The sequence below is a fragment of the Haliotis cracherodii genome, unplaced genomic scaffold, assembly GCF_022045235.1.
Source record: "Haliotis cracherodii isolate W230 unplaced genomic scaffold, xgHalCrac1.p SCAF_1, whole genome shotgun sequence".
In the NCBI taxonomy this organism is placed as follows: domain Eukaryota; kingdom Metazoa; phylum Mollusca; class Gastropoda; order Lepetellida; family Haliotidae; genus Haliotis; species Haliotis cracherodii.
Window position 1 is genome coordinate 35,932,946 of NW_027266264.1, and position 25,965 is coordinate 35,958,910.

Below are 25,965 nucleotides of genomic sequence, written 5' to 3' on the forward strand. Positions count from 1 at the left end.
GTCAGATGCCTTCATTCGGTCACTAAACTTGCTAAGAGAGGCACAGTGAGGCGGTATTTGGAAAGTTTCGAACAACCGCGAAACCGAAAATGTCTGCCAAACAGATATATTATTCTGACAAATATACGGACGAGGACTTCGAGTACAGGTGAGCATGTAATAATTTACATCAACCTGTCTGAACAATACCGCTCATAACAAGCACTTGCTGCAACTTGTTTGAAAACGGCGACGGTTTTTAAATACAGGATACTCGATGAACGAATAATCATAATAAACCATAATAAATTAAATGTCTCACCAGGTAAACATATATTGCCCATATTAGAGGGGTTAAATCAGTGAAATCTGTATTCATAAAAGCAAAGTTATCTCAAACGGATGCGAGGTGTTGCATTCACACGTGACATGTGACATATCATAAACGTTTTAGCTAAATAAGACGTGTCACTGATTACTGGAGATTTGGGAATTATATTTAGTTAGAACGTATATCTTAATCGTATCATTTATTATGACATGGTCTATCCGTAACTTCTACCACCCTGCCTCGAATTTTATAAAATTCATAACATCTGGTTAGTTTGCAAATTTAGCCCAGGCAAATGTTGAAGATATGGTTACGGGCACAAGATCTTTCCCATTTCTTACCATATAAGCATATGGGACAAGCACTTGGTAAGGCTGCATAGTACCGTCAAGTGCTGATGCACTGCATACTTTTTCCAGTAACAATTAGCAATGTTGGCATAGTTTTTATGAAAAAGGGGAATTATTACCATGCTCAGGGATCCAAATAACCATTGAGTAAATTACCCATTTGAATGTTTTCATCAGCTGATAGCATTCACTCTATTTATATTCCTTTGAATTTCAGATTTGGGGTACTCATAAGTTGACATTTTAATAATAATTCTGCTTGAAATGCTGTTTCAGGCAACTTCTAATTTTCTTCTGTTCATAGTCTTTCCCATTTATCACTTGATGCATAAGCTCCCAACAGCAATATGCATCTCAGTTGTGAGACAGCACTCGAGGAAAGACACATGTACAGCCACAAGACCGTTTGCCCAAGACTAGTCTTGTGGGAATAGTGATTTTGATAAAATATTGAGTTTTTACTTGAAAGGAAGGTGGTTTATTTAAGGATTGACCGTGTATTTTTTTTCAGTTCATTGAGGTATGAATCGAAAAACCGATGTGCAAACTGTATGAATCCGCGTAGCTTGGTAGTTTGGACAATGAATATGCATGAAAGTTGCTAAATGTCCTGTGCATGACGATACATGTGAACAGAAAGGGAATTCCCTCGACTGTAATATTGGGATTCCCCAACATTCCGCAGTAATAAAAGTAGTTGGCGTGGCCTAATTTTTTACATTCATCGGGAAATGAATGCAATAACACAATGCAGAAAAATGTGGCGTTAAACAACAAACATTCTTGTGCATAATAATGAAAATTACATTTAATCGAAAAACTTAAAACATGTATTATTCCCACTTTTCTCAGCAGCAATATGAATTTTTGTTACAGACATGTAATGCTTCCCAAAGAAATTGCCAAACTTGTGCCAAAGACTCACTTGATGTCTGAACCAGAGTGGAGAAGTATTGGTGTCCAGCAGAGCCATGGCTGGATACACTACATGAGACATGAACCTGGTAAGCTATAGTCCTGTAAGATTTGAAGAATTAGCAATGGGGAATTGCGGGTTGTGTCCCAAGGTAATTAACTTTGTAAGTTTAGAGTATTGGCATGAAGTATTGATGATGTGTCAAGATCCATTGTATATTGCCAAGATAAATGCTGGTTATTGTCTTGTGCAATAGTTTGGCAGAAAAGAAAACAATTTCATTAAAATCAGATCTTAGTTCTCATTATCGCTAAACAAAGATCCGAGGACATCCCATTACTGGTCTCGTCAGAACAACCTTTCATCCGACCAATCAAAGCATCCCTTACCAGATCATGAAAGTGACAGTCAGAATGTGTTTTCTAATCATGCAACCACGAAAACATTGACACGGTGTATTCCGAACAACAGTTACGGCCCATACGTCTGATTCCGTCAAAATTATTGTCTATCTCTCGCTTCTATGGGATAAACATCTGAACGGAGGAGGCGTTGCACAGTTTATGTGGGAAGCACTGCTATGCAATCTCAACCATACATTAGACATTCCAGTATGTTCGTTTGGTCAGTTTTCAAAATCTTAATCGAGAACTGCGTCAACATATTTTTCAAGCGTAGTCTGAAAAGGAAATCGCCAGGTTGAAACGAGTGCCGTAAAGTTCGAGAAAGCTGCTTTCCAGTTGGCTGATGTTGAGTTCTTGTAATTCATTTCAGTGGCTGGTCAAAGTTCACGAAAGGTCATTCTGACATGACCCATAATGGGATGTACTCAGATCATTGCTTAGCGGCAGCAAAAACCTAGATCTGATTTTAATGAGAAAACAAATTATTTGTTTTGCTTCACTTTTGTACTTGACCATACTGAAAGATTGAAAGTTAGTACCGGGGCTCAACAGTCAACACATTCCATTATTTAGCGATATTTCAAATTTGGGCCTTTACACTTTGAAATTATCATATATTCTCTCAAGATGCATTTTCACTGAACCAATGGAGTTGAAACTTCACATGGTTATTCCCACCACTGATGACATGTGAAAAAATTCAAGAGGTTTGAGTCTGATTTCATTATGGCCACCAATGCAGGTTTTTCTCTGTAAACATCTCTAAAATTTCCAGACTGAGAAAGCTTGACTTTGTCATGTATGGTTCTTGTGACATGTTGTGTATTTTGTAAACAATTTGAAAAAATGTATAGCATTAGAAAAACATTATGCTCCATGGAAGATTTATAAGCATTAGACTTGTTTCTAACTTTATATTTGTATATACTTTTGTTTCCAATATTTGGGCTCAAAATATAACATGTTTTATGTGAATGTCAACATTTAGACTGTTTACATATCCATGTGAGCTACAAGGAATTCCATGGTTCGATCATAGCGCCACCACTGGCATTTTACAGCCCTTTTATGTCCCCATTCCACCTCCCATCACTTGCATTTGCTTCAAACAAGATGACGGCACCCTATCAAGACTATCTGATCAATAATCAAGATCTTTATTGCATTAAAACAGGTCTTACCTGGCTAAGTGCATTAAGTACTTGACCATGTTGATAAAAACATGTACAGATTGAAAAATGTTGATGCTGGCAGTACACATGCTTTGCAAATCCTGCAATTACCCAAAATCTGCACAGCAGTTGCTATCTTTACGAACTGGATGTTGGATGCATACTTGTTAGGTCAGCCAAAATATGACTCACATTACAGCCTAGTAAAAACTATTAAAAAAACTATAACTGGGTTTTTATGGTCAGTTTACTCTCTTGCATTGATGACTTGTATTTTGCTGATACCAGGAATAATATATATAGAAAGAAAAGGCTTTAAATATTCTCACATTATTGAACATTATGCTAAAATCTACTATTGTGTGCAATCCATTGAGAAATCATGGAGGGCATGTATAGAATCTTTACACTGATTTTTATCTTTGCTATTTCATCACTCATTGAACCCTTACTCTTCCAGAGCCACACATACTACTGTTCCGACGGAAACTCACCGCTGCATGATCACACTTCATCTCCATGTTGAGCACCTACATTTGTACATACTCAATTCACCGTCATGCGATCGATCTACCTTCAATCAGATGCCGTCCCCCTTCATCCAGCATCTGTGGATCCTCCGCCACAGGCAGAATTGTTGCATTTGCTCGAGCAGCAGGGCAGTGCTATATCCCGAGTCCCGAACATTACGTTATACATATAACCTCCACTGTGAAGTGAGCATTGACATTAAGATGCGGTTCAGTTTCAAGTGTTACCCTATAATGTGTGGACTACAGCAGGTTACAAGGTATCAGTCTCCCCAGTCTTTCATGGCATACATGTTGCAGTGAACATTGTGTTCAGAGTCATACTAGAGTGTATTATGTGTCATTCCTTCTGAGATCTTTGTTTATTGTGTAGATACCTGTCATGTCTTTTCCTAACTCTTGCGCTCATTCTTACACTTGCTCTATTTTTCTATAAGAACTCAGAATAAATGACCTGTCTTGACTTTGATTTCTTTTGTTATTTACTTAGTTTGGTGATTTGTTCTGACCTGAAGGAAATGTGAAAACTATTCACGAGACAGAACAGAGCTGCACGCGCGCACGCACACACGCACACACATGCTTTCAATTAACTTGCGTACAAACTTAAAGTTAGAACCGTTACATACATCTTAAACATTATTTACTTTTAAATCTCAAAATGTTGACTCATTTGGGGGAAAACCCAATAGTGATGAATAGATGAGTGAAAAAATATTGGTTACCCAATGAAAAATGTAATAACCCAATTCAAATAGAGGTTATCACGCTTGTGTGTTTGGGGATACATAGTGTTTATTCCTAATACAGGATATTTACCATCCCCAAACACACAAGCGTGATAATCTCTTAATCATATAATGTCATTCTTTAATTCTGTGCTTCAAAATCGCTTTCCCACTCTCACACACTTTACCGAAACATTGCGAGTTTTCCTGGAATGCGCACATTAATATTTATTTCGTCACAGGGTAAGTGATGTCAGTCGGACAGTGACAGCAGCCAATATAGTTCCAACTGAAATCTGTTTCTTATACAGTGGTGAAGCAACATATATGCAAAACAACACTTGTTTTTATTTGCCTCTCGCGGCAATCCATTGGTCTGTCCGCTAGAGTAACTGCCCTTTGTCAATGGTATTTTAACCCTAGTCTGAGACGTCACAGCCACGTTCAGACGTTGACAGTCGGTTTGTCCTGTCATAACGTTAAGAAGTGTTGTCAGATGTACACACAGTGACAAAACAAGGTAACAATTCAAACATATTTCGGCCAAATCCAACTATTTTAATTTATGGAGAATGTCTACAAGCACAGATATGGCTACTGATCCAGCTTGGCTAGGCCTCGTGCCCTGGCAATATTGTTTCGAAATTTATTTCTCTAAAGTTGCCAAAACTTATAAAATGCCTTAGCTATGTCAGACACTGATTTTCAGTATATTAGACTCTTCATTTGATAATGATAGCAATTATCCCTGTAGTTAATCCAAATTCCCGATGGTTAATCCTGACTCGATCGCTGAATGACAAGGGCGACAGTGAAAGTAGTCCCTACTTGACCTTTGATATTTGCATCTCTATCCGCATATGACCCGAACGGATATCATTTTTATCCAGCCGAGGGGGGCACGAGTCGCCCAGTTGTCTAAGGCGCAGCGATTCGCTGTGAAGAGTTGCGTCACCTGGACATGCCAGAAACCTATGATTGTGGGTTCGAATCCCGGTTCACCCCGAGTATGTTTCTAGGTTTGTCAGCACCATACCCGTGTTCGTGGGTTTCACTGAAGTGGTAAACGTCTGAGACCTGCATCACTTCGGGCTTTCCTCCCACATTTAGCTGACACGCCGTGATATAACTGGAATACATTTAAAAGCGGCGTTAAACCCGACTCACTCACTCACCGAGAAACCTACCCATTATATGATTAAAAAGGTATCAGGAGCACTGAGAGAACATAATTAGCTTCGCCTAACTCATCGTTAGTGTGTGCTGACTGTTACTTGACCAGCAGAGAAAGCTAACATCTTCATATAAATGTAGGAAGGATTAAAAGCTGGTGCGTTCTTTTAAAGAGGATGTGCAAATAGGGAAATGTTTTGTTTGCTATGGCATTTTTTTTGTTAAGTTATGAAATGCATCTCCCAGGGCAAGTATACCATTCATTTTGGACCAACTCGATTACATTTAACAATCACCTAAATATTACATGCCCATGTTATGAGCAAACAGCTCTAATCTGTTTTGTTGAAGAATACAATACCAAATCACAAGTAGGTACATATACCGTAGTGCAGAGTAACATACTGTATAAAACTGCATTAGACATTTTGCTGTTCAATAACGCATAAACAATTAGTCCTGATGTAAGTAAATATTTAGTTGTTTATTTCATACAATTTCTTGCATCACCATGGCAGAAGACTACATATGTTAACCTTCCGTGCAGCTTCTCGGGTTTGAATCCTGCTCGCAACACGTTTTTCATGAACTTGTATCAAGGTAAATTATAAGGGGAAAAGTTCTCTCATTGCCAAGTGGTGTTAAAGCATGGTCAAAGACAAAGGAGCCATGGTTTAAAAGACAAATCCTAACCTGTGTGATTTTGTGTTCAGATCCTAGATTCACTTTTATTATGTAATAAGTGGTTTGTAAAATTTGCTTTTGGGGGTTTGTGCTCAGCTGGTACATGAATCCTTAAGATCATTATCCTGTTTCACAATATGAGTGTCAGACATATTCCTCATTGATGCAGCCTATAAATAATCAAGTTTGGACAAGGCAATCCAGTCACTGATAGCATGAGCAACAATCCTCAACACCTGAGCACCAAGACTACCAACACGCCAAGTGATCTGGGACCGTCTCCATGGTCTAGTGGTAGAATGTTCGCCAGGAGAGCGGAAGGTCCGGGATTTGATTCTCTGCTGTGTCGAACCAAAAGATGTTTAAAGATGGTACTTGTTACCCTGTCTGGCGCACAGCATTAAGGGGCTTAAACAAGGACTGGTCGGCTCAGAGACAGTATACTGTGTCTGAGTGGGGTATTCATGTTGAACTGTGGCATGGTATCCCAGTGAGCTGGCACTATATATGGCATCAGTCCAGACTAGCACACCAACGCACACACATACACTGTGCTTTGTACAGAGCTATGATGGAGGCAGAACCTGTCACATCAAGAAGGAATAAGATCAGCTGTCCACAATAATGCTTTCATCATACTGTTATTTGACAAATATACTGAAGTTCAAAAGAAACCCAACATTTTAAAAATTGTATATGTATTATTAAAACATTCCATTTTATCTGAATTGAATGGGAAATGACAGATGAACTAATGTCATGCAAGATGGTGTCCTTTCCACACCTGCAAACACAACCACAATAAACCATGACCATAAATTTTGTGTAACAGCATGTGCCTTTTCATTCTTTTATTATTATCAACTAAGGTGGATGTGGAACATTAGTTCAGTATTCACACTAGGGTGTGTGGTACAAAGGATCACAGTGCTGAGGTGATCATAACTCCCATTCCTTAACATACATGCAACAGTCGCAGCACTGAACTGTACCATGGCACCCAGGTCTACAGTTGAAGACAACTATGCCTAGACTGCTGCCTGTGCTGCAGCCGGACAGGATGTCTTTTCACCACTATCACAAAACTTGCACAACGTCTACAGCTAACTCTGTCCGTTGTTGATTGATGCGTCAGGCTGGTCCTCTGAAGATTCCAGGTTAGAATTTGCCTTCAGCAAACCATCCTGTCATAAGAGGCAACAAATGGGATTGGGTGGTCAGACCCACTGACTTGGTTGATACATGTCATCATAAACCAAATGCGTACATCGATGCTCCTGGTGTCGAATAGCTGGAATGTTGCTGGGTGTCATGTTCAACAACACAACGTTCTGGTCGACCCAGAGTATTACCACGCAACTATGGTAAGAACCACACATTGACTTAAGATGATTATTTTGGTCCTGAGGAAATGTTAAGTAGTACACAATATCTGTACAATAACGCCGTATCTCAGTCTCTCAGGAACAGAAATCAAGCAACAATAACAGCAGCTCTAGTTCAGGGGCCAATGGGGCAGTATCAGCTGACAGTATTCAATGATGTCTCCATCTTGCTTAACTCCACTGTCGACGATGTCGCCCTGTGGTACCAATTCTGACACAACACCATCATCAATGTTTACAGTAAAGGCCCGGCTACATCTGTGTTGGCGACGTGCACAGTGGCTTCAAGTTATTTTCAGACGAGTCTGGCCTCCCACTAATGAACGTCATCATGATTGCTGTCATTCTGACTAACTGATGGGTGGTGGAAGTGTGAAGGTTTGGGAAACGTTCAGCTGCAACCATAGGTCCTCAGTCACTCTCACAGACACGAAGAGGCGACATTGTACGGCCTGTGTGCAGGCCAACGGCCGCCATACTTGATACTGAGGAAACATGTCATTTTTACTAGGAAAGGTATCTCCCTTTAACGTTCTGTGCTCCTTTGTAAACTCCCGTATTGCCAGTGTAACAATCGCCTTCAGTTTACTGACAGTCCTCTCTAAATATGTGATTTGACATCATTGCGTTGGTCGTTTGTTCTAAAACTTGAAAAATAAGGCTAACTTGCGTTTCCTTTGCCTTCAGTATATTTCAAACTTTTTCAATAATATTCCCACATTTCCCAGTGCAACTTTTATTTCGGGTTCAAATATAAACAAACAAAACGTGACGTTTTTCATCCATTTATTTCCTGGCCTCACCTTGCAAAAAATGCAATTTTAATGAAAGGATTACATACCTCGTTTACATACACAATGCCTGTATGTAACATGCAGGAAACAGACTTAGGAATGCCAAGTATCTATAACGGCCTGTCCCTTTGGGCGTATGGTAGTATGGAATTCACATACACACTATCGTAAGAAGATATGTATGGTAGTGTGATACACATACACACTATTACACACCATAGTAAGAAGTATATACACGTTTACCTCTATCACTTATTTCCAATTTAATTACCCATTTGAACAAAAAACCTCTACAGGTCTTACTGAAGAATATAACCAACACACACAGATATACATACGTTCTTAATAAATATATCATGTATAAACAATCTTGGTTACAGACGTCTGCCAAGGTGTGAAAGAAATTAACATTATAATATCCAATAAATATTAGCGCGAAATATATGCCAAAAGTTCATTTATAACAATATGACAATTAATACAATCAAAATATACAAATATTTTTTTAAAATGTATCAAATCCTTTCATAAACCAAAACAAGATAAGCAGGAGCTATTCTGGCACATCTACAATCAGAGGACAGACGAACTCGGAATGTCGGATTCCAAGGGAATGGACAGCAGCCTTTGGTCGGTTGATGACAACTCTCTCTGGGCAATGAGCTCCAGGCCCTGGCTTCATCGTACTGTCCCCGGGCATGTAGCTGCGTCTCCTCAAGGAGTACAGGGGGGCCCTGTCCTTATAGAGGTCGGGGACGGTGGCATTGTAGTTGCCAGGTCCGGGGGCCTTGGCCATGTCATCCGCGTAGCCGCCGATCATCGACCGTGCCGTCATGGAGTAGCCGGGAGATGATTGCTTGTCCGGCTGGAATGCCCCCAGAACCTTTGGTAGGGTGTATTTGTTCGGGGCTGGGTTGCCATCACGTTTACGGTAGCGGGTCCGGGAACCGATGGAATGCTTAGGGGCATTTTTCTCCCCCTGTGGGTGAACCCGTTCCGGCATGTAAGCTCTTGGTGATGGAGTCTTGAACGTGCCTTTAATGTGAGAAAGCATTATTATTTAGTGATGCTTTACTTATGTTATCTTGCCATCAATACAATATAAATCAGTTTATTTCCCACGTCGACATTATTGTTATTATTGTTGTTATACATACCAAGATATGTCTGTCTGGCAAGCAGGGAATAGGCAGGGGTGCCGTCTCTACCCGACCTTGTTATGCTCGGGTCGATGAAATACGCCGGACCAGGACTGCATTCCTTCTTTGTGGCTGTAGAAACAGCACGTACAAAATTTATGACAAACAGTGGGTTGTTATAAAGTCACCCAGATACATAATATGATGTATAGTTCAGTTTAGAAAATTAAACAACATAATGACCTACACGTGCACAGGTTTTCCTTGTATGAAACACCTTATTGCACGCAATTTTCCCTTGTTACACCTGCACACATGATCCACTTAATGAAGCTCCTATAATGTTCTTTAAAATGTGAAGTACATACTCACTCACTCACTTTTGGTGAAATGTGAGCATAGAAATTACATGCATCCTTCAACACCGCTAGGATCCACTGGTCTAAGGGCCAGTGAGTTCGCAAAAGGTATGGATTGAAATCCGTATTACCAGCTACAGATCTTCACCTGAGAGAATAATTTCACTGCAGGGGTTCATATTGGTAAAATTTGGCTGACTACTGTTTAACACTCGCTCAGAACCATATGTCCAAATTACATAAAATCCTCGGCATTAAGGGGATAAAAAGGACTTGTCGACTCGAGTCTGGTATCTCAGTTGGCTAGCACTAGAAGTCTGGACTAGTACAAGCAGTCACACATTGACACGTGAATGCACGTCGCAAAACAAATGAACTTATCTTGAACGCAACGTTAGTCCCCATTTCACTCCACTTATTTTGTGGTAAGACCCGCACAAAATATGGATAGAGTGGTCAACGTGTTATTTGATGGAATGCGTCATTGTACCCCTGACAGCGTCCATCGAAGCTCATGCTATCAACCAATATACACATTCTCAGTTATAGAGGCGCCGAGTTGAAAACAAATATATATATCCAGGAACAGCAATCACAGAGACAGTGACATCAAAGTTATGAAAGGTAGGACCTATTGATAAATGCCACCCTCACAGTGGGATAAGAATCAACCCTCGTCTTCTGCTATGTTTCCGCTGCTCAAACTATATATAAGACATAAAATGGCCCCAACTCCCCAATAACATAATAGTAGTCACCTGTTTATATCGACACTCCAAAAAGAAGATGAATGACTACCAACAGAATTAAGTGCAATTGGCCAAGTGGATTAGTAACACCCAATATAACTGCAATGATCTAATGATAATCTAATGCTGCAATAAAAACAAACTCTAGATTTCCTATCCGCAAAAGCACATCCCCTGTTCGAGTGAACAGCTGTTGTGTTCTGCATCGTCAGTAAATACGTGACACAAAAGCACATATTTGATATTTAATGTCAGTTACAATCAAATGCAATCGTTTACGTATTTTGGCATGATCGGTAGCTCCGTGTAGAACATGTTAACGTGTAAATGTGTTTGATCCTGGACCGAGTAACATTAACTTAGTATTTTAACGGTAACTATGCCAACTAACCGAAGTCCCCGAGACGACGTCCAAACGAGTAGGCAGGTCTGGTATACTTTGTGAAGTCATGACCATTGAATCCACACGTAGAAGGCAAGGCATAACGCCCAGGACCGGGACCTGTAGTAAATAGATATGTAATTAACACCTAAGTAACTATATGATATTCACGATTAATATATCCATATTTACGACGTGACTAAAACCATACATAACGAAACCTGAGTGAAATCGACAAGACATAAAATATAATATGCAGGATGCGTCTTCTTCATGTGATTTGATAAAGCTGAACTCGTATTTCCACTGGTAGCTTAGACCAACATTTATACCCAGAAACGAAATTATATTATTTAAAAAAAATTATAAACAAACTACAAAATAAAACCCACATGAGTTCAGAACAAAGCTAAATTTTAGCCTAGAGCTGAGTCAATCTCAGCTTGCCAAATCAATCTAAACTTTTGTTGGATTATTTTATTAATTTTTTCTCTAATGTCTGGTAGCAGTACATGGTTTTTTTCACAAATTAAGGGGTATGCCGGATGCCTGGAGGTAGCAAGTTGGCACCTCAGTAGAGGTGAGATTAAGGTGCAGGCTGTTGCTCCCCGTAGAGACGCGATAAACTGGACTTACTGATAATGACACTGAGTGCTAAAGTTCTAAGTATATAAAACAGGTATTAAATTCACTCACCCCTCTGTCTAGCAGCAATGGGGATATTCTTCTTACTCTTGACAGACTGCATGTCTGATTAAATAGCCCGCCACGAAAGACTTCTCAATGGGGGCGTGCCTTAACAACAATGACGCGTTGCTATTCAAGCACTTCCGGGTTGTCGTCACGTCCCAATCTCGCGCGGTGAACGTGAATACGAGCCTTGGTCAAGTGACTTCCTGCTTTATGAGGTACACAAACTTTAAGAACATATTGTGAATTACTGTTTATTCTGTACTGTTATGTGAAGATGCACATCCCAAAAGATATACGATTTCTTTTAAACGAACGTTATAATCAATTGTCTTTCAGAAATATACACGTTATGTCTGTCATCTATCGGTGATGTTTTGGGTGGAAATGGTTGAGTGATTCTGCATCTTGCGTGTTGATAAATAAGTCATTCAGTTCAGTAGGCATATCTGTATGTGCAGCATTGACGCAATGCTGTGGGGTGGCTGAAATAGTTTAAGTTGTGTGTGTCCAAGCGAAGAGAAGTGTTGTCAGAACATATAATTTGCCTTTGAATGCACAACTTGTGTGTATTTTATTTAGGCCTTCTAGGCTATATGTAGGTCGATATCAGTCTCTTATCTCAATCTTCATGCAAATGCATTCAGATGGTATTTCATTTAGATAAATACAAATACTGATATGGAACAGCAGCAGAGATCTGACATTTCGATCATGAAATAACTTGGTGTGCATTTACGAGAATAATATGTGTCTCTATGTAAAATAATTGCTGTAATTAATGGAGAATGAGTAATGTCAGTATTGAGTAATTCATATTGCTACTACTACTAATAGATATGTATTGCGCTTAATATCCATCTGCTAGCTGCTTGTGCTTGAACATGTGATTGTAGTCTACATGAAGTAAATAGTCTCCATGTTGTTCTCATATTGAGAGCTCTCTCCGTAATGATCGATAACCACGAAGACCTTGGGATACGATCCCAGGTTTATTCATCTATCATGACGGTAGTACATGTGACATCATCAACTACGTCATCGTTCAAGCTACCTGATACTATATACTCTAACACTAATCTCAATAAAATAACACTGCAATGATAAAATGTATTGAGTTTTGTGGGAATAGGAATAAAATGTGGAGATGCTTTAATGATATGTGTATCATGATTGAGGACTGCTGTGATCGCTCTTTGTTTTTGCATTCCTGACTCACTACTGAGGTATGTTTGAATAGAAAGGTTTTAGGCTGTCTTTTTAAGGCTGTCTCACAAATGATTTGTCACATCTGGCATGGTAGGTGATGCCACAGTTTGGTGCTGCAGCTGCTAATGCTCTGTCTCCCGTTCTACTAACCTATTTTATCATTGAAATGTCACATTCCTGTTTTGCTTTCCTAACCTTCCCATGCTGTTCCAAAATTAAGAAAATCCTGTTGACTTTTGACAGAATACAAATGATAAATCAATAGAATAAGGATATTGTTGTCAGTAGGTCCAGTCCTATTGCAGCTAATGTGTCTCCAAAAAGATGACTCTGTAATTGTAAATGGAGCTATAGGCAGTGTCTGAAATAATATTTACTCCCTATGTCTGATTCAAGATTGTCCGTGTATTAGATGACAGTTGGGCAGGCTGGGATAAATTTTACCTATACTGACAAAAATGTTAGCAGCCACGGTATAGCCGGCTTGCAGCTATTTTGGACACTGGCCATTGACAACCTTCATCACATGTAAATTGTTCCTAGTACAACATCATGAAGAGATGACTAAATTTGAGTTATTAGTAGTTAACAATATTGGGACTTTCCTGATTATGTCTTTTTTTTTTTAACAATGTGTGATTATCATATCATGCATATGACAGTCCAACCTCATTTATCCTGATCTTGCGTTTCTTAATATGTTGTCTGGATAAAAGAGTTTCACATAAATATCATCTGGTGGGCAATGTTCAATCAATCAATCAATCTTTATTTCAAGTACTGAAAAGGCCATAGGCCTATAGTACATATATACATACAGTAGCAATGGGTGCAATAGGAATTACATATATCGTAACAAAATATCACATCTATAATGCAGAGGATCTGATGTTCATTGCATGATATCTATACATTGAAAGATATTTTGTGACTGTTTCATTTTGGGATGACATGAGGATATAAAATTTGTCTATTCTAGGATTCAGATAAAAATAGTTATGTATGTATTCTTTTCTGATATTTGCATACAATGGACAGACTAGCAAAAAATGGTATTCATCTTCTATCTCTTTGCAAGTACAATATTTACACAATCTGTTTTCCCTTGGTATCGCTAAATGTCTACCTTTTTCTATTAGAAGGTCATGAGAACCACATCTGAAACGGGATAGTGCTGTTCGGAATTTCTTAACATTTATATCCAAAAGATATTTTTCGGTCAGAATGAATGATTTAAAACAGGTGTAATGCTTTAACTTATTATGTAAGTTTAGTGAAGAGTACCACTTTTGAAAATACATATCTTTTAGCCTTTGTCTTAAATTATATATGAAACGATCTGGTACTGTTACATGTTGCTCTCTCCAAATGTACTCATACCCGCAAGATTGGAGTATCTTTTTGACACCCGAGGCCCAGTTATTTTTACCTCTGCTATCGTAAAGAATCATCATGTTATAGCATTTCTTTGGGAATCTGGTATTTGGCATTTTAAGCAATTTTATCCAATATTTTATTACTTTTATGTAACTGAATATATACATTGGGTATCTCCCACATTCCCCGTAAACTGTAACATTTGGAGTGTTGGAATTTACTCCTAAAAATCTTTTATACGCAGATAGATGTACCTTCTCTATTGTATCATAGTTCTCTAGGCCCCAGACCTCAGCACCATAGAGTAAAATAGGACTGATCTTAGTGTCGAAAATCTTAGAGAATGTTTCAAAGCTAATATTTCCAAGGGGTTTTAGGTTTTGTAAAATGCCAATTAAAATCTTTTTGGCTTGTAGTGCGGCTTTGTTGCAATGCAGTGACCAAGTAAGTCGATTTGTAAAATGTACCCCCAAATATTTGTAACTTCTTACAACCTCAAGTTTTTCACCTTTGTATAGCCATTTTTCTCGTTTTGATAATTTCCCTCCATTTTTGAAAACTACAACCTTTGTCTTATCGATATTGACCTTCAATTTCCATTTGTTACAATAATACTCAAGTTCATTTATTAACTTTTGAAGTCCAGATACTGTGCTCGAGAACATAACTATATCATCAGCAAAAAGGAGTAGGAAAAGTTTAATAGTTTCTGGATGGAGTTGGATACCCTCGTTACAATTTTCAGATATTTGTATCGAAAGTTCATTTATGAAAAGTGAAAACAGGAATGGACTTAGAATACATCCTTGTCTAACCCCAGTATTACAGTAGAAGGAATCAGATAAGGTGTTATTGTTTCGAACACAGACCTTCACATTGTGATATATACAACATAGTAATTTACCAATTTTACTACTGATACCTTGAGATTTGCAAAGGGACCACAACATGTTTCTGTTAATTGAGTCAAACGCCTTAGCAAAATCAACAAATATAGCATACATTTTTTCTCCTTTTCGTGCTAAATATCTCTGTACAAGTGTCTGCAATACAAATACATTATCAATTGTAGAGTATCCATGCCTGAAACCGGCTTGTGCTTCATTTATCTTATTAAAGGAATCTGTCCAAAATACTAAACGTTTGTGTATAATACTGGTAAAAATCTTACTGAAAACACTCAAAAGAGTTATACCCCTATAGTTATTGGTGACATTAGTTGATCCCTGTTTGTGCAAAGGAATTACTATCCCCAGAGTCCACTGTTCTGGAAAATAAGTCTTTTCAAGCATAACGTTAAAAAGAATTTCAAGGTAGGGGAGGAGAATATCGGACGAATATTTAAAAAATTCAGGAATCAAATTATCTTCACCAGCTGCTTTATTGCTTTTTAAGTTTGCAATGCTTTCTGAAATTTCATTTCTTGTTATAGGTGAATCAAGAATATCTGAAGTTAACTGACAAAAAGAGTTATCAAATACATTCCATTCGTCGATATCAAAACATCTTTCCTCGTTCTCTGTAGAAGTTGAAAACAGATCCCTGAAATAGTTAAACCAATCATCAATTGGAATATTGTTTTGTGTATAACGATTAGTGTTTAGCCCTTTAAGAGTGGCCCAAAATTGTTTAGAGTCGCGCATACAATGTTCAAGTTTTTCCTGTTTCTCTTTGAAAAAATTCGTTTTCTTTTCTCTGCATACACTATTATATTTATTTCTAATATAATTATACTCATATAATGAGTTATTATCCTTTTTTCTTCTAAAATTGTTTAAATATTTACATCTTTCCTTTTTGAGTAGCTCACATTCACGGTCAAACCACTGTTGACTAAATGTGTTAGAAGTACACACTCTTTTCATGTCGCTTGCTGCCGTGCACAAGGCCTCTGACATGTATCTAACACTTTCGTCTATATTGTGTAACACTTCGTCAACAGCCTTTTCTAATAAAGAGTAGCATTCACTGCTCAACAAGTTATACATAAATTGGTCAGCTTTATCATTGACCCAAACGAATTTGGAAGCCTTCTTATTACCATGAGCTTGCACGGGTTTAGTCTGCACAGAAGTATATAAGCTCGCCATGACAGGAAGATGACAGGATTCCGTGCGTGATACAATGGTGAAATTACAGCATACGTCAAACAACCCAGATGAACAGATTATGTAATCTATGACGCTAGCACCTTGATGGCCAATAAACGTATAGTCCCCAACTTCTGAGTCTGACCCACATCTTCCATTCAAGATATGTATATTTAAGATACTGCATAAATTTATCAAACTTTTTCCAAAGTTGTTTAACACATTATCTGCTGACGCTCGTACCATGTTAAAATGGTCGAGTAGAAAACTATACACGGAAGAATTATCATTTTCTAAATATTCAAGAATATCATCTTCAACAAAATCCGGCTCAGTACCTGTGCGTGCATTGAAATCTCCACCTAACATAATATAATAGTTGCCGCAGTGAGAAAGAACATCTAGTAGCTCCTCCTGCAACAATAGCACACCGTTACTACAATCAGGTGATAACGCACTGTACCAGCGTGACGATTCTGGGTGAATATACACACATGAGTACACTACATCCTTATCTATATTAAACATGGTTTTGTCTAATAACACAAATATTCCACTTTTACGGATTTTTGTCCATTTCACAAAATTCTCATACCTTTTTCTTATAAGAAGTACTATTCCACCTGAAAGGCGGCCGAAGTCAGATATTTTTTCTCCATGTTTTGTTATAACCTTAAAATCTGGAAATATGGATAGTAAGTCAATATCTTTGGACCAGGATTCTGTCAATCCAATGATGTCGCATTTACATATAAAGCTTACAAAGTCACGATCCTGTAATTTAGCCATCAGCCCTGATACATTCCAAAATAAAAATTGTACATCCTTGTTGATAGTTCTGTGGGGTACACTTGTTTGAAGCACCCGTAAATTGACATGGCCCTGGCCACACCCCTATCTCACAGCCTTCCGACCAGGGGTCTATGTTTCCGGGTATATGGTCCGGGTAAACAGGATTCCACTGGAGGTGGAGTATTTATTGAAACTTGACTAGGTTACACAGTTATTGAGTTCCACACAGAAGTAAGTTAGGCGGTATAAGGATGGTAAACATATTGACCAGGTGGTTCAAACAACATTTTCCTGCTGTCATGACTGGCATTAATAGTTTGGATGATAGTTCATAACATGGTGGTTAATTGTTACAGCATTGTGCTGATTTCCTGAAAAAAAAGCCTATTACCGTATTCGACGTAATAAGCGCCCACGGCGATATTTGCTGATATATTGGCTAGTGAACAAGCCCAATTTGCATCCCTTTCGATTGATCAATGTACACAAGACTTATTTATTCGGTATAATACGCACACGTGTGTTATATGCACCCTTATACATGGGCAATTAAAATCTGGAAAAAAATATCTGTCGTACATAAACATTTCAGGCTGTCAGCATAAACAGAGAAATTTATCTCTCAACTATGTTTTTTTTCACCAAAATAATATGCTAATAAGAGCCCCCTATTTCTTATTTTGAGAGCACCCCGGGCGCTTATAATGTCGCATACGGTATAAGTGGTTATCTTGATCAAATTTAGCATATTACTGCAAAATACCTGATTATAGAAGCAAAGCAAATTTTAAGATTTTTTATTGGAAAATGACGCAATGCAACATCTGTCCAGTTACAAATCCACATCACCTTGACAACCAGAGGCTTTTGTCCTTTGCCTTTAAAAGGACAAATATCATTGTGTAGACTAGGGCTGCAATGAATACACTATGAGGTGATTACGATTCGTATCATGAATATAGGGTAACGAATACGAATATTAATTCTCGAATACAATAACAAGACAGCAGCTGATGTATTATTTGTTGTATGAAGTGTAGTAATAACAACATACATTATTTGACATGGTTTGTTAATTATTAATATATTATACATTTATATACTGCTCTTATCCAGGTACTAGTATCTGCTCAAATGTGACAATGACCAGTGACCACAATACTGTCAAATTAAATATTATAAGATTGTTGTCTTTTGAAGAAATCTATGCATATAATATGTTCTTATGGATATTTTAATGTAAAGGCACATGCTTGCATACATTCATAAATATTCGATTCAAGTGGCCACGAATAACTAATTCTGTTCATGAATGGATACGGTTCGATTCACTGAATATGCCAGTGAATCGTAAGAGCCCTAGAGTAGACTAACATCTAGGAAATAAACATATCTAACAGAAAAAAAACAGTTGTTAAATTATCTTAATAAAAATATAATAAAAAGGAGCCCAGATACTCTCTTCATTTTCAGATACTGCAGAAATCTAAACTTGCCAAACATCATAAACTGTCATGGGCTAGCTGTATTGGATATATTTGTTTCAGGGTCTGTATGACAGGCTAAGCTGTGTGTTGATAGTATCAGCAGTAGGTCTTTGTTGATGTGGCCTGTTGAGCAATTGAGTAAACCCTGCTATCTGTTTAGCAGGTAAACGCTGTCAGAATGAGGGAGATTTAGGCTGTTCACTTCTGCTGCAACTGAATGTACTGTGGTGATCGGCAGCATCAGAATACGCACAATGACATCCTCAGTATCTCAGTCTCTGGAATACCAGAGTTTCAGGAGCACCATTCCACAGAAGAAGGTATATTTATATATGTTGTTTGAATGAATCTATTTTGTGTATAAATTGTTTGTTCTTGTACAGTATGTTGAGTGTTCATTCTGTTCTACAGACATTTATACTTATAGTAAAAGACTACATGTCTATCTTTTCTATCTACCATATATAATTTTGGAAATTTTGCCCTAATTCATTTTTGTTTTGTCTTGTTTTTCTCTTAGTCTATGAAGACATTTGCAACATTTGATTTGAATTACATGTGTATCTAAAAGTTAAAAAACGCCCAGAATCCAAACCTCCGGGCCTATTTGGATGGAACATTTTGAGTTGGGTGATTAGTAGCACAAATAATAAATAGGAAAAGATAGTTTTGTTCTGATATGAATATTGAAGTCTTTCAGGGGAATTTAACTAAAATGAGGGCATTTGTCTTTAGATTTCGAGCTAAGCTGTATCAGTGAACATGGTTTGTGCCCATTATGATTTGTGATAGTTTGTCCAAAAGAGCTGTGTCAGCTACCTAGAACTTTCTTGCGGGAATGGAATATCTGTTTCGTTATCCGTTATTGGCTCTCTTAATTTGCCGTTGTTTGATATTTCACATTATGATTAGCTGTGACACGTTATTTCACAAGTATCTTGTTGTAGTGAATTATCAAATATATTACACATTTTCTGTGAATTGTCTTTTTTTTACTCTTGAACCGTCATTATTTGTTTTCCCGTTTGTTTACCTCATAACCAGGAATACTAGTATAGAGTAAACTTAGGAAACAGTTGCCTACAATGCATGTGATGATCTGTCTGACAGGTTGTTACCGAGTTTACATGTTATAATAATATGAGATGTGGTCCTAGTTTATACATGTATCATGGTTAACATTTATACTAAGTTATCTTATAATAATTAGATCTACATCAAGTGCTTTTATGAGTTATCATGGTGTAATATTTATACACCATTGCATATAATTATAGTTTAGCAAGTAATAATTATCATCAGGTAAAATGCATATATAAAATATCAGTAGTTTCAGTTACAGCTTTTTAGATGGTTGCTAGACTAAGGTATCAAGATCCCATCTCCCAGACAAAGGATATTTATTTAAGTATATCTGTCATCACCTACCGGGGTATATTAGAATAACATTACTTCAATTAAGACTCATTAAGGATTAGCCCCGTACAAGCTCGTCTATAGTGCATTAAGGATTAGCCCCCATACAAGCTCGTCTATAGGGCATTAAGGATTAGCCCCACACAAGCTCATCTATAGTGACACCCTAATCTCTTTCAAGCATCCAGTAAATATGTCAACAAGATTAGTGCCAGTCCAACAGGATTAACAGGATTTAGTATTCCCCTCTGTCCAGCCATCCATTTAGCATAGGACACAACCAATCGTGTATCAACCAATCACATTCCTTTCTATTGTTCAAACTTTCATTAAATACGTACTGTAGCCAAGTTCTAGCAGAGAAGGGGTTTGACTCTCTTACCAAGCAGACCTCTCTCCCACAGCCCAGAGTGTGTACCGACTCTCTGTGGCACCCTCAGTTATTATCTAAGCATAAATTGTAAATTGTTAAATGTTCTTGTAAATAAAATTGTGATTAGTCTCCTGTGACTCTGGCTCTTTGCTGACTAATTCCCCAAGAAAACCAGCACGTCATTTGGAAGGTATTGTTCACCTAGAACAGTTCCATGATAATTTGGCGGAGAATCATCGTTTTCGGAACCACGGAGTCCAGGAACTACCTACAACCAGCTACAAGAACCCATTGGAGGACATGTCCAACCGTGATCATCTGATGGAATAACAAGCAAGCTGCATCTACCTCTGACCTCAACACTGGATTAAAGACAACCAACTCCTGCAAAGACACCAACAACGAAAGAAAAAGTCTTCAAATATTGTAAGTACTACATTGTTGATTACTTGTCTTCCTTTAATTTAGTACGGTACATACTAATAGGTGTCATGGCAAATATGGAGTCTGGTATGGAAAGTAACTTCGAAAGTGAAATTCCAACAGTGTCTTTAGTTACGCCCCTTGCCAAAAGTGTAATTCAGGCAAAATTTGGCACAAAAACAACAAATTGTTTAGTAGATACAGGGGCATCCATTTCTTGTATTTCGTCTGCTTTTCTGAGCACAGCTTTTGAAAACCTTACTCTTGGAAACTCACCCTTTCCACAGGTTAAAGGTGTTGGCGGCGAATTGCATAAAGTGTTAGGTTCAGTTGTGTTAGATTTTGTCATTGAGGATCAGGAATTTTCTCAAAGATTCTATGTTCTGCCTACACTACCAGAAGCAGTGATACTAGGTGAGAACTTCCTTGATGACAATGATGCAGTCTTAGATTATAGCTGTCATTCCTTGATACTTAACAACAGCACCTCAGATAGGCAATATATCAATTTCATAGCCAATTCAGTGCAAGAGATTAGTGGATTAGCAAAAACAATAGATCAGATTTACATCCCCCCTCAGAGTGAAATTCATTTCAAGGTTAGACTATCAGAGGTCAAAGAGGATTCCCTCATCCTGATTGAACCCATTGCTTCCCTCACTGCTCATTCTGAAGTAGCAGGTGGTAGAACTCTTTCCAAAGTGAAAAGCAAAACTGCTACCTTTAGGCTTATGAATCCCTCCCAAGAAGAAAAAGTTCTTGACAAGGGTACAGTTGTAGGCAAATTTAGTTACATTGACAAAGACTCTGTTTTTGAAATCGGCTCTGACCAACCATTCATCAGTACCGTTAACACCGACAATGAGAAGAGAGACAATGACACCAGGGATTATGTTAAAATTGCACAAGAATTAGGATTTGATTTGACCAATACACAACTGACTCCAGACCAACGACACAGACTACTTAGATTCTTGGGACAAAATAGAGACATGTTTTCAACAAGTCTTGCAGATTTAGGAAAGACTGACATGCACCAACATATCATTGACACTGGCGACCACCCACCCGTTAAGTGTAGACCATATCGCCAATCTCCTCATCTCCAAAAAGTCACTGAAGAACTTATAGATGATTTTCTGAAGTATGATTTAATCGAGGAGTCTACTTCTATGTATTCAGCTCCCATTATCCTAGTCAAGAAACGCGATGGCTCATATAGATTTGTTTGTGACTACAGAAAGTTGAATTCTGTCACTTTACCGATGTCATGGCCTCTTCCTGTTTTTGATGATGTTGTTGATAACATAGCCAATGCACAAGCTAAGATCTTCTCAACTTTAGACCTTGCTAATGGCTTCTTCCAAGTGCCATTACATGAAGATTCAAAGCATAAAACTGCTTTCGTCACCCATCAAGGCCTTTATCAATTCAAACGTTTGCCCCAAGGTTTGACAAATTCTCCACTTTGTTTTCAACAGCTCATGAGCAAAGTGCTAAGAAAATTACTTTTTAAGGTTGCGCTGATCTACATTGATGATTTGATAATTTACAGCAAAAACTTTGAAGAGCATCTCCAGCATTTGGAGCAAGTATTTTACTATCTGAAACAGGCAAAATTGACACTAAGGCCATCCAAATGCAATTTTGCAACAGACAAAGTTTCTTTTCTGGGTCATGTTTTATCATGTGGAGGTGTTCAAGTTGATGACAAAAAGATTGAAGCAATTAGAACCTTTCCAGTGCCCAAATCACAAAAGCAGATCCGCTCCTTCTTAGGTCTCACGAACTTCTACAGGAAGTATGTGAAAAATTACGCTCACATAGCGCTTCCACTGAATGCCTTGCTAAAGAAGCATTCAGAGGCAGAAGTAGGAAAGAAACCAAAGTTCCAATGGTCACTTGAGTGTGATCAGGCATTCAACACACTCAAACATGCTATGAGTAATACACCTGTTCTGGCTTATCCAAATTTTGACAAAGAATTTCTTCTCGCAACTGATGCCAGCGATATGAGCATAGGTTTTGTTTTGAGTCAAAAAGACGAGAAAAATAATGAACATCCAATAGCTTTTGGTGGTAGAGCTCTACATGGCAGCGAAAAGAACTGGAGCATTACAGAAAAGGAAGGCTTAGCTCTAGTTGAAGCCATTAGATCCTTTCGTCCATACCTTGCAAATTCCAAATTCACAGTCTACACTGATCATATAGCATTGAAATGGCTGAAATCAATCAAGGATGCCACAGGTAGGTTAGGGCGATGGTCTTTGGAACTTTCTACCTACACTTTTGACATTGTTCACCGCAGCGGCAAAGCCAATGGGAATGCCGATGCTCTCTCACGTAGGGAATACGAGGAAAATATTAACTGTAATGATCAGACAGAAGAAGATGCTGAGAAAACAGTCTTCTCAGTAACTTCAACTCAGCAAAGCAAATCAACTAGCAATACCACAATCTTGCCAAACACCCATTCATCCACACGGGTCACACAGACAACTCAGACTGAGGATATTTGCACACCTATTGTCAATCACTTAGAATCAGACACACAGACAACACATTGGTCAGTCACCTTTGAATATGAAGAGGATTATCAGTCAGTACCAGTTAATGTTGTTGCAGCATTACATGCTACAAATGCTGATGTTACCCAAGACACATTGGTTGAAGTAAGTATAAAAGAACATCCAAATTTACGTCACCTACAAAGGATTTGTCCAGATTTCATCCAAATCTTTGACTACAAAGAGGATGATGTCCTTCCACAAAATGAAAAGGATCGTCAAAAGATTCTTATTGAAGCCAATACTTTTGAAATTGATGAAGGCATCCTATACAGATTTGTTCCACAAAGACAGAAAGGCCATGCAGACAAGTTCATTAAACAGCTGGCAGTCCCAAGAACCCTCAGAAATCAAGTCCTGCAATCCTATCATGACTCAGAGTTTGGCGGTTGCCACCATGGGAAAGAAAGGATGCACAACACCATGAGACCTAAGTACTACTGGCCCAAAATGTACAGCGAGATTGCTACTTATGTCCAGACATGTGAGGTATGTCAACAGACCAAGAGGCACTACCATGCTAAGAAGGCACCACTTCGTCCACTACCTGTAGAAGAGGTCTTCACCCGATGGCACGTTGACATTCTCGGTCCCCTGCCAACAACACCAGATAAGTACAAGTACATTTTGGTTATCACAGATGCATCATCCAGATGGTGTGAAGCCTTCCCACTTCGGACCCAAGAAGCCAAAGAAGTAGCAGATGTTCTCGTCAGAGAAATATTTTGTCGGTATGGCGCACCTAGGACCTTAATTTCAGACAGAGGTCAGAACTTCATGTCCAAACTTATCAAAGCAATTTGTGAACTTTTGGCAATTAAATTTACCCATACCAGCCCATACCATCCTCAAACAAACAGCTGTGTAGAAAGGCTCAATTCCTATATCAATCAGTCACTAAGAGCCTATTGTAACAAGTCTCAAAATGATTGGCCCCGTTTTATTCCTGGCATCATGATGGCCTATCGGATGGCCCCAAATTCATCAACACAAAAATCCCCATATGTCATGCTTTTTGGCCGAGAAATGAGAGCTCCACAAGATGTAGCATTAATTCCAAAAGAAAATTTAGGCCACAATAACAAAAGTTATCTTTCCAATTTGCTTGAGGAGCTTGAAATCACTAGAACAATCGCAGCTGAAAACACTGCTCGGGCTAAGGAGGTGTATTCAGAACAATATAATAGAAAAGCTAAAGAACCAGAATTCGCCCCAGGTCAAAGAGTTTGGCTTTACTGTCAAAAAGTTGAAAAAGGCCTTTCCAACAAATTAACCAAAAAGTGGTATGGTAGCTATTATATCGTCCATACAGGTCCAAATTATACCTACAAACTACGCCGAAGTTCTGACGACAAAATACACAAACCACTGGTCCATGCCAACCGTCTGAAGCCATATTTTGATCCTGCTGATCGTCCACAGTATCCTCCAGAACCATACCTCAATAACCCCAGTGACATAGATTCAGGAGTCATGGATGACAACGAGGAACCAGTCAATGATACTCAGATTGACACCAACAATTCCCCATCAACAAGTTCAACTTACCAGGCTACTGATCAATCACCTCCACAACAGAAAGGTAAGAAGGTCAATTCCAAAACAAAGGCAGGTACTTCCAGCAACAAGAGTCCGAAGCAAAAGACCCCAACAAAGAAGAAAAACCCTGCTTCAACTTCAAGTACAACAGAAAAACCTACCAGTCCCACGGCAACAATGAAGGAAAATCATGCCACACCAGGTCCTAGTGCTCCAACCAAGGTAAATGAAAAGGTAAACAAAGGGAAAAGGGGAGTGAATAGTAAGCATCACCAGCCCAAATCCAGAAAACAACCCGACGACAGCCAGGTACAACCTCCAAGTCCAACATCAGGTAATCAAACCAAGGATATCCCTCAAGTCTTCAATCCAGAGGACATCCACTCAATTGTTAGTTCCAAGAGAGCAAATGGCAAAATGTACTACAGAGTAAAATGGAAGGATCCAGAAAGAGGAAACACATGGGAGTATGGCAGCAGCATTCCAGACTCCATTCGGAGAGAATTTCACCTCAAAAGAAGTATGTCAGGAAAACGACGAAAACGTCCACTGAAGAATCATAAGTTTTTCGACCAAAAGGAAACAGCACAAGACAATAAATCAGTCAATGTTCTGTCAGGTAATTCAATGTCAGGGAATGTCCAGCAAGTCAACACCAAACCATGCATAGAATTAGATGTCAAACCATATCTGTTTTTTCCAAAACACCTACGAAAAATAGATCATAAAATAGAAAGAGTTCTGGGCATTGAAATTATTCAAGGAGACTGCTATGTCAAGGTCTTATATAAAGGATTTCCTGATACTGACTTCACATGCTATTTTGAAAGTGTTCCTCCCCACCTCATACAGCGCTACCTTGATGATAGCTGGGAGGATCTCCGTAATTGGTCCTGTCTAGAAGATAATCCTCGATATGATCCAGAG

General features: G+C 38.5%; 3 protein-coding genes across 3 annotated transcripts in view; 2 read left to right on the forward strand and 1 right to left on the reverse strand.

Moving 5' to 3' along the window:
- The first annotated feature begins 10 nt into the window (after nucleotides 1–10).
- Nucleotides 11–4,126, forward strand: LOC139463975 (cyclin-dependent kinases regulatory subunit). The gene is made up of 3 exons (XM_071245451.1): nucleotides 11–148; nucleotides 1,537–1,664; nucleotides 3,613–4,126. The coding sequence occupies exons 1-3, from the start codon at nucleotides 90–92 to the stop codon at nucleotides 3,654–3,656; spliced, it is 231 nt and encodes a 76-aa protein (XP_071101552.1). The 5' UTR covers nucleotides 11–89; the 3' UTR covers nucleotides 3,657–4,126.
- Nucleotides 4,127–8,999: 4,873 nt separating this feature from the next.
- On the reverse strand, nucleotides 9,000–11,823 carry LOC139463983 (ciliary microtubule associated protein 1A-like). Its single transcript, XM_071245463.1, has 4 exons — nucleotides 11,772–11,823; nucleotides 11,085–11,195; nucleotides 9,604–9,717; nucleotides 9,000–9,481 (listed from the first exon to the last, which is right to left on the reverse strand). The coding sequence occupies exons 1-4, from the start codon at nucleotides 11,821–11,823 to the stop codon at nucleotides 9,000–9,002; spliced, it is 759 nt and encodes a 252-aa protein (XP_071101564.1).
- Nucleotides 11,824–11,920: 97 nt separating this feature from the next.
- LOC139455557 (uncharacterized) overlaps nucleotides 11,921–25,965 on the forward strand; it is a 59,651-nt gene continuing 45,606 nt past the window's right edge. The window contains exons 1-2 of the mRNA XM_071237111.1: nucleotides 11,921–11,983; nucleotides 18,881–19,040. Coding sequence (XP_071093212.1) covers nucleotides 18,975–19,040 — 66 coding nt within the window. The 5' untranslated portion in view covers nucleotides 11,921–11,983; nucleotides 18,881–18,974. The remainder of the gene's footprint in view (nucleotides 11,984–18,880; nucleotides 19,041–25,965) is intronic.